Genomic DNA, 9,223 nt, shown 5'->3' with positions numbered 1-9,223 from the left:
ACAATGATCCTTTGTCTAACTTTCTCACTGATGTTTGTGTTATGAGACATAGAAATGTTATACCACTGTACTCATCCCATATCATTTAGCTACGCAGATGTTTTTAAAGCGGTTTATCGCCTCAAGTCTGAATGACACTTACCAAACCCTGTGTAAGCCTGATCATGAGCAAGCCTCTTTGTACAATCTAGTCAATCAGATGGTACACACATTCTGGAAATTCATACTACAGAATTATTCACCCTGTTTCTTTTCAATACTTTGTCTTAAATATCCAATTTCTATAGAATCCTGCAACAAACACATTTGTCACATCGATTCTATCTTTTAAAGACTCACTGCACTACTTATAGCTACTTGTGCCCTCTATATAGCAAACAATGCCTAATCAGTGACCGCTGGTCCCCCATGATCCCCTTTTTCTTATGTTAATTGAGAGCTGATTGATGAGATAACCACCCGTCACTGAAAATGCTGGGTGGTCTAATCCCTACTGGCCAAACTTTTGCAGAATTGGTGTCGACAACAGCACTATAGAATACATCACAGGTTTTATTTTAGGTACTGCCTACCACTATGCCGCTATTCAGCTCAGTGCCTTGGTGTTGGTGTAGTTTAGGAATCGTCTGTAGAGTTCCTACTACGTGGTTCTCATTCTAAATAGATGTCTTCGGTAGGATTGGTGTAGTCTAGGAACTCGGCGTAGAACCGTTTAAAAGCAGCACTTTAAGAAAAAAGAAAAAAGAAAAGAAAAGAAACAGATATAAGAATGATAGCTTTCTTCTTGAACCTTTATTAAAACAATTTTAAGCCTTTGCCTACAATTCTATAAATTTGTGACCACGATTTGTACGTCCCTTGAGAGACCAATGCCAGTAAATGGTAAGAGCAAACGCTGGCATGAACGGTCTGCCATAGTTTAGTCCAATTTAAAGTCAATCCAAGTCTTTGCGAAACACCCCCCCCCCTCCCCCCCGGTAGTCACTGGATTGAGCGTATGTGACTTTGACAATGCAGAACAGTCAAACCTGTCTATAAAGGCCACCCAAGCAGAGAAAGTGGCCACTGTAGACAGGTTCTACAGTACACATTTCTTTCTCGAGGGAGACAAAAATATATGGCCATTATAGCCAGGTGGCCTTAATAAAGAGGTGGCCACCACGACAGGTTTGACTGTAATGATGAGTATCCAACCCAGAATAGCCAATTATCCTGTTAATATGTTGGGACATGAGACAAAATATTAAAGAGACGTGACTACTTGCTCTTTAGGACAATGAATTTCCCAAAATTTCCCTGATATTAGTGATCTTTCTCAATTCCCGACTTTTCCGTCAACTGCAAAAAAAGGGACTCATTTTCAAGGTTTCCTCTGACATCAAGCAACGCTGAGAACCCTGAAATAAAGGTATAGACCAGTTTCGGAAAAACCCCTCTCAAAAAATGAAATGGTAGCTCTTATTACCAATCATGTGAAAGAATATGTTTTGACTAATACGTGATGATACAAATTTTGCCGGGAAACCGCCTACTAATTGATATATTTGGTAAACTATTATATCTATCCAGACTGGATAGATACCGCGCACGTGTCGCATAATCCCATATACATCTTTGTGGGTACAGTGCTTGTAACTTTACCAAGACTGGGCCGTATTTCTTATCATTTTGATGATTCCAGAACCTTGCAGTACACACCAATGCTTATATGCTACATGATCAACCTTTTCTGATCGATTCCACAACGTTTCTTTCACAATGCAATCGTATGACCATAACTGGTCTTTATCTTTAAACAGTAGTAAAGCAATACATGTGGTAGTTACTCAAATAAGCTTGCATTGTTAAATATTATATATTCAAAACAAATTATACATCTCAAAGGCTAATAGAGCCAAACCCTACCAACTCCTTGTACTAGCTTGTTCTGAAAATGAAAGATGGTTTGGAAGGAAGCTTGGGGTCTAACCGGATGGACTGAATCCATGGATATTTTATTATATGAGAATGTAAATGAACAAGGAATATGTGAAACAGGCAAGTCCAGGATACATGTATATTCATCCGTTGGTGTCCTGATAACTAGTATCATGGTACAGTCAAACCAGTACACACCAATACTTATATGCTACATGATCAACCTTTTCTAATTGATTCCACAACGTTTCTTTCACAATGCAATCGCATGACCAGAACTGGTCTTTACCTTTAACCGTGAACACCGACATGCTTAAAAGATGTTTTGCTTCCGGTCATACTTACCCCATGGCCTCAGCCAGTGGTTTCCCACTCTGCGCATTCTCTGTTATGAACACATGACAAGCAAAGCGTCGGTCGTTGGGATGTTTGGTGATGAATCCAAAGTATCTGAGAGAGGAAAAACCAAGGTTACAATTAAAAAAAAACTAGGGGTGCGTTCAAGCGATGTTTTGAAGCTAGAATCACAAACATGAATCACAAATCAAAATGCCGTTAAAAAACACAGTTACTGCAGGAGAGCGTTCAAGCGATTTTTCATCAACGCTGATTCTCGCTCATTTCAAGCCCAACCACTACTCATCACACTGTGCAGTTTGACCCAGGAAGTATATGTCCGGGTATAGGTCAACTTTGCCGCGTGCTTTCTGTCTATGTTTACGCTCGACTGTTGGTCAAACCAGAAGCAGGCCACGATAATGACGTTATAGAATCATGATTGAGATCTCTGTTCGTTCAAGTAATTTTTAGCGACCATGATTCTGCAGAATCACGATACAAAACACATCTTTTTCAGCGTTTCATGATAGCGTTTTTAAACATGTTTATTTTTACGACCGACAAAAGAATTGCTTTGAAATCGCTTGAACGCAACCCTGTTTCTAGGGTGAAAAAGTGTCGCTTGAACGTACCCCTAAGTGACATACCCATATTATAAAGGCGGGGAAATCAACTAGCAGAAAGCCTTGTTCACATGTGAAGTGAAAAAACCGCCATCAGTTTTGAGTTGGTTTACCAAGTCAAAACTGAACAAGGCTTGAGAGAATATAAGTTTGAGCAATTGCCCCCAAACACTAAGTACTCCTTGAGATCTATAGCTGGATCTGCTCACAGCAGTTCAATTTGAATATTCAATATGGAAAAACAAAAATATGCTTCATGAATATGTGACAATTTAAGGAATTGAAAATAAGTCAAAAATAGTTATTACCACCAAATGGTACGTTTACAATTTGTTTACTCGTATGCCTAAAGTTAAGCTTTGAATTCTGATTCAGAAAAAGCTTTAAAGCCTGTCTGCACTAGTTTGACCAGGGGGGATTATACCTCCCTGCAAGGTCACTGACAGGTGGTTATCTCATCAAATCAGCTCTCAATTAACATAAGAAAAAGGGGATCATGGGGGACCAACAGGCACCGATTTATAGACATTGTTGCCCCTATTGAGGGCGCAAGTAGCTATAAGTAGTGTCATGGGGCTTTAATACAGGAGCGATCCTGAAGGCTTTGGGGCAAGAATAATGAGGGGCAAGAATAATGAGATGTCTTACTTTGAGCTTTGAGGGTGGAAGCCACAGTATGATATATTCTTGAGTGAGAAGTAGTAGTTGTGTTCTTTCTGTTTGCCACCCAGGAACTTCTCCACCTTCTTCCGCACAGAATCCTTCTTCTGTGAAAGAGTGGAAGAAAAACAGAAATCGTTTGTTTGCTCATTTTTACCTGACTGCTAAGAAAGCAATATGAATGCTTGTAAGTAAGCCACCAGGGAACCGACGGCTTTAATGCCTTATACAAGGGCTCTAGTTACTACATTGGTTACCTGTCCGTGCTAGAATTGAGTTCAAGATTCTTGTTTTAACCTTTAAAGATACCCAAAGATACCCCACAAGATGGCCAAAATTAAACTGATTGAATCTTTGCGCAGCATAAAACGTACGACCATTCAGTACAATGGTCTGAAAATCAGACAATTACTTATTGGCTCTATAGCTCCTATGTCGATTTGACAACTAATAGTCCTTATTTTCCCAGTTAAAGACATTTTGAAGATATAATCTTTCAAATGCCGTTGGAATTTACCGGTAACCTTTTCATTTTTTTGGCCTGCAAATGGGACATAGTACCTTTAAGTACCTCAAAGGATTGGTTCTTACTTATTTGACATAATTACTTACCCAATATGTTCCAAACAGAACCCTCAGATCTTCCCATAAGTCTCTCCTCACCATTCCACAATCAAATACTAAATTCTACATGTCTCGCTCTTTTTAGGTTGCATCGGCCAAACTTTGGAATAAACTTAGTACCAGTAAATAACAAAAACTGTGGTACTGTTGACAACTTTAAGGTGTGTCTTGAGACATTTCTTTTCAAAAATACTTTCCAATGTTAACGAGAGAAAGTATGTTGAGCATACCTCGCTCTTCTTATGTTACTCTATCAACCATTCTTTCTTACTCTATCTTACAGTGCATATTAGTATGATATTTTTATATTAACTATAATCACCTCCTCCGGTTTAAGGGGCTTTGACTGGTCGATCATTCGGACCCCATTGTCGCTGATTTCTAGAATGCATTTTGTCGGAGGTCGAAGTTCAGGGGTCATCCTCCTGGCCATCACGACCTTCTGCATGGCCCTGCATAGAACCTCATTGCCACGGTGAAAGGGCGTTTCAACCGAACCTAGAAACTGGAGCCTGAACCTGCTTATATGAACTCTTTTGATTGGTGCACCTGCGTAATGAAACAAAAGAAAGAAGTAATAAATGTAACAAACTGTTGCTTTAGTTTGTTAGAGTAGGAGAGTGTTTCACAAACAATAAGATTGATTTTAAGTTCGACTTAACTATGGCAGGCTGTTCATGCCCGTTTTCTCTCACCATTTACTGGCATCGATCCCTCAAAGGGTTGTTCAAATCATGGATGCAAATCTAATTTTTTATAGTTCATTATTGAAGGAAACAATATTATCTAACGATCACAATGGTGAGAGCAAATAGTGGCATGGACGGACTGCCATAATTAAGTCCAACTTAAAGTCAATCTCGGTCTTTGTGAAACACTCCCCTGGCTTAATTTTTAAAATTCAGCTACCAAACCTACATGCTATGGTTCTAAACTGTTCTCGACATTGTGCATTCACAGCTCAAATGAACTTATAATAATAAAAATCAACATTTATATAGCACTTGGTGCTTTACTAATATCATAAGCATTAAGAAATCAAACAATTCATAAAGCAAAATATGAAATGATCAATATTATACAAAATAATGTTGAATAAGCTTATGATGTACAAAGACCCCAAAAAGACATTAATTAAGAGCATAAGTATGATATATACGCTAATATTTATACTTCTGATTAAAGGATCTACTATCTAATACTTACCAGGTTCACCATCTACTTCCAATGTATAATCCCTCACATATCTGCTGGGGAAACATCCCTCGTCTCCGGTCCTCAGGTTGATCCCTTCATACCAAAGGTCATCACCTTTGACCTCTACGTACACAGCGTCATCCTTGTCCAGGAGGAGTTCGTCGTCATGGCGAGGGAAGAAGCGATAAAGGGCCTTGTGGGATTGAACCTTGAGTTCTCCGTCGATCACCAACGTGACAGGCTGGAAGCACGGCTTTTCATCATCTACACACAAAAAATGATAACAAAAACGTAGGATTTTGATTGATTGATTGGTTGGCTGGTTTGTTTGTTGGTTTGTCTGTTTTGTAAACTAAGATAGTCAACTTCAAAGAAAAGGTCATGTCTCATCAGAGGTCAAGAGGTCACACCAAAGGTCAACTGGTCATATCAAAGGTCAATAGGTAATATCTCACCAGAGGGATCCTCCTCCTCTGAAGGCAGTGGTGGTCTCCGGAATTGAGGCGCTTGTCTGATGGAGAATGTCTTAAGATAGTCAACTTAAAAGAAAAGGTCAAGTCACATCAGAGGTCAAGAGGTCACACCAAAGGTCAAGAGGTAATATCTCACCAGAGTGATCCTCCTCCTTTGGAGGTGGTGGTGGTCTGCGGAATTGAGGCGCTCGTCTGATGGAGAACGTCTTCTTCTTCCGGATGCTCTCCGGGCTGGAGTCCTCCTGGAGGAGGAGGTTTGTGTTGGAGAGGAAAGGGGTGAAGTGGGGCGCGATGGAATCCACAATGGGGCGCGGCACGTCCTCGTGGGGTAAGACAGGGTCCGGTAAGGGGGCGGAGGTGCGGTGGAGGGTGGCGGCTGAGAGGCTGAGTTGGTTGGGCCGTGTAGGTTGAGACGATGATTGTGGTACAGCTGAGAAGAGGAAAACAATGATTTAAAGGAAGGAAGTGTATATATCTCAAATTCTGAAGCTTTTGCATTGCGTTCGGATCTACTTCTTCATGTACAAGCAATTACGTGTGTACCTGCAGAATATGCATGGGGCTTTTCGACTGAAATCAGTTTCCATCTTCTCTGAGACATCCTTTAAAGGACAAGGCAAGCAGTACAATTCCTATTTTTTTAACAAAAATCTTTTATTTAAAATGTGTTTATTTTTTTCATCCTTTACCACCTCATGTTCGAACAGGGCCCTATTCCACAAAACTTATCATCGGTGACAAATGACAATTTTTGTTATAAGCTACTGAAATCCTTGCTTCTGATTGGTTATCAGCAGATTTGTCACTCATTTTTGTAATTTGTCATTGAAAAAAGGCTTTGTGAAACGGGTCCCACGAGTAAGGCGGAACAGTGTAAACATTCCGGTGCTGCAGGTGGTTTGAGCTATCACAATTTTGAAAATGTTTCTATTTTAGACAAATAAAAGCATTTCTCCCTACTCAGAATTGTACAGATTCCTTGTTTAGCAAGTTAAAACTCCTCGGGCAATATTCATACCAAGATAAACAACGAAAAGTGGAAAATTTAAAAAAAAATCCTATATTCTTGTTAAAGCTTGGTTGCACAGCAAGGTTTACAAGAGAGGATAACATCCCTTTACATTTTAGAGGTAGATTCGCTGGTTTCATTTTACCTTTGACGGGTGTCTCAGGTGATGTTATCGGTGAGGGAGATGACTGGGGCTGGCAGTTGTCTGTTGGTGATTGTGATTCGTCGGTGGGCGAGGCAAGGGGCCTTTGTTCGGCGGCAAGTAATTCGGATTGGAGGTTGGCTGTATGATATCAATGATAGTATTTTATGACAATATTTATCAAGTGCAAATATCCATCTCTAAAGATGCTCAAGGTGACTACAAAATGATTTCAATTAAATACTTGAGCCAGAAGTCCAAAGGAAATCAACAGACAAATATGAAGTAAATGAAACAAAAGTTGAACTTTGATAAAGGAAAATAAATTGAAGGCAGTAAGCATTCAGTGGGTCTTAAGGTGGAAGTCCACCCTGACTTTAAGTTGTTCTCAATAGAAGCAGATAAATGAGAGAAATAGATCAGTGAAAGTTTGAGCAAAAACCAATTAAGAATACCGGTAAGAAAGATATGTGACAATAAAAATTCATCTTACTAGTCATTGTAATATGATCGACAAGTGTAAAAAAATTACAATAATTTTCAAATCTACACTTTAAAAGGAGATGATAAATGACCAACCTGATGCTTGAGTTGGCATCTGCGGTAACTTCCTTCCTTTTCTTCTTGATTTTCTCCTACGCTCCCCTGACCTTTGACCTGAATTGTGATCGTTTTCCTGCCCATGCAAAGAAAAGGAAAATAGGGTTTGCTCATATATATTACGTGTTCACCTTTGTGCTACCTCATCCAAACTCCTTGAATGTTATACTGGTTGTCATTCTGACTCGACCAAAGCCAGTAAGTAAAATGTGCCCGATAAAAAAAAAACTATTAATACAATAATATGAGGAAGTGATTTAAACCTGTTGTGCTAAAGAGAATTGAAGTCTATACACCATCTATAGCTAGGCTATGGGTTGCTTTTCTAGTAATGAAGTGGTTTAAAATTGAATTTAAAAGCATCTTGTTTTTCGGTTTTGAATTTCTACAGCTCCTCTGTCGTCCTCTATTCCTAAAATCAAAATGAATCCTTGTATTATTTACTTTCATTAATATTATCATCATTAGCAATAATAATAATATTCACATTTATGTAGTGCTTAATACTACTTTTCTAAACGTTTTACAGTGAACTTATTATTACCACAGTCATCGTTTTTAAAATAGTATATCAGCACATGTGCTTCCAGGAGATTATTCCGGCCAGGTCTCATTTTAAAATGGCAATCCAATTAATGTTTGCATCCTACCGGGTACCCATGTAAGACCTGGAAGGGAAGTGGCAAATGTAGATTAATGTCTTGCCAAAAAAGGACAAGAGTGCCGTGGCAGGACTCGAATCATGAACCATGTGATCCACAGTCTGGTGACGTATCCACTAGACCTCAACACCTCAAGATTCAAGATTTATCAATTTCTTTTCACTGACATGAAAACAATACATTTCGTCGGCCGGGTAGCAGAAGGGCGTTAGCGCGCAAGCGACTGGAAAACCACTTTTCAAATTATTCACATTTAAAGATTTGTTTTTTATTTAAACTGCTTTCCGTCCCGAAAATTGGTTTAAAACGTTAAATAGAAATGTTGTAGTAGAACACGGAAGAATAACAAGAAAGTTATAAAGACATTAAAAATGTGGAAAAGAGGTAGTCTCTACATCATCATTAGCTTCATAATGATCACTACTACCTCTCATTATTTCCATTAACTAAAGTTGCTTTCATTTCTCACCTTGGAACTTGCTTTCCTTCTTCTTGAACTTTCCTTCGTTTTACTGGGTGATCCCCTCCCCTTCTCCCCGTCTTTACACTCTTCCTTTTCCTTTTCCTCTGTTTTCCTGCCCTTTCTTCCTTCATCCAGGATGGAGAGTAGCTTCTGCGCCTCATCCCCGGAGTCCTCCACCACGCCCCCCTCCAGGGGGTAAGATCTGCCCCCTCGGAGAGCTCGAGCTCTATCATGTCCTCTCGAAGCTTTTCTGCTTGGGAGCCATCTTTAGAGCTGGATGTGGAGCCTATCCTCCTTGGCTTATCTAGGCGAGGAGCAAAACGAGACAAGGGTTTGATAAAGGAGAGGGATAGAGTGGATGTAGTAATAGTTCTTAAAGTGGTCCAAATATACAAGGAAAGTTCCAAAGTTTAATAATAATAATAATATTAATGATAATTGCATTTATATAGCGCTTTATCCAAAGGATACAAGGCGCTGTCTCTTAGACTAGTGAAGTAATGTTTCTTAAAGG

General features: G+C 39.4%; 1 protein-coding gene across 1 annotated transcript; it reads right to left on the bottom strand.

Annotated features, from left to right (window-relative positions):
- Positions 1-499: 499 nt before the first annotated feature.
- Positions 500-8,975, bottom strand: LOC100888505 (C-Jun-amino-terminal kinase-interacting protein 1). The gene is made up of 9 exons (XM_030988570.1): positions 8,716-8,975; positions 7,564-7,660; positions 6,988-7,125; positions 5,970-6,263; positions 5,370-5,624; positions 4,486-4,712; positions 3,528-3,646; positions 2,263-2,367; positions 500-724 (listed from the first exon to the last, which is right to left on the bottom strand). Exons 2-9 carry the CDS (start codon positions 7,580-7,582, stop codon positions 652-654), a joined length of 1,230 nt encoding a protein of 409 aa, XP_030844430.1. The 5' UTR covers positions 7,583-7,660; positions 8,716-8,975; the 3' UTR covers positions 500-651.
- Between the last annotated feature and the right edge of the window lie 248 nt (positions 8,976-9,223).

The sequence above is a fragment of the Strongylocentrotus purpuratus genome, unplaced genomic scaffold (genome assembly GCF_000002235.5).
Source record: "Strongylocentrotus purpuratus isolate Spur 01 unplaced genomic scaffold, Spur_5.0 spur5_scaffold_17, whole genome shotgun sequence".
Classification (NCBI taxonomy): domain Eukaryota; kingdom Metazoa; phylum Echinodermata; class Echinoidea; order Camarodonta; family Strongylocentrotidae; genus Strongylocentrotus; species Strongylocentrotus purpuratus.
This window is presented reverse-complemented; position numbering and strand designations above follow the sequence as displayed.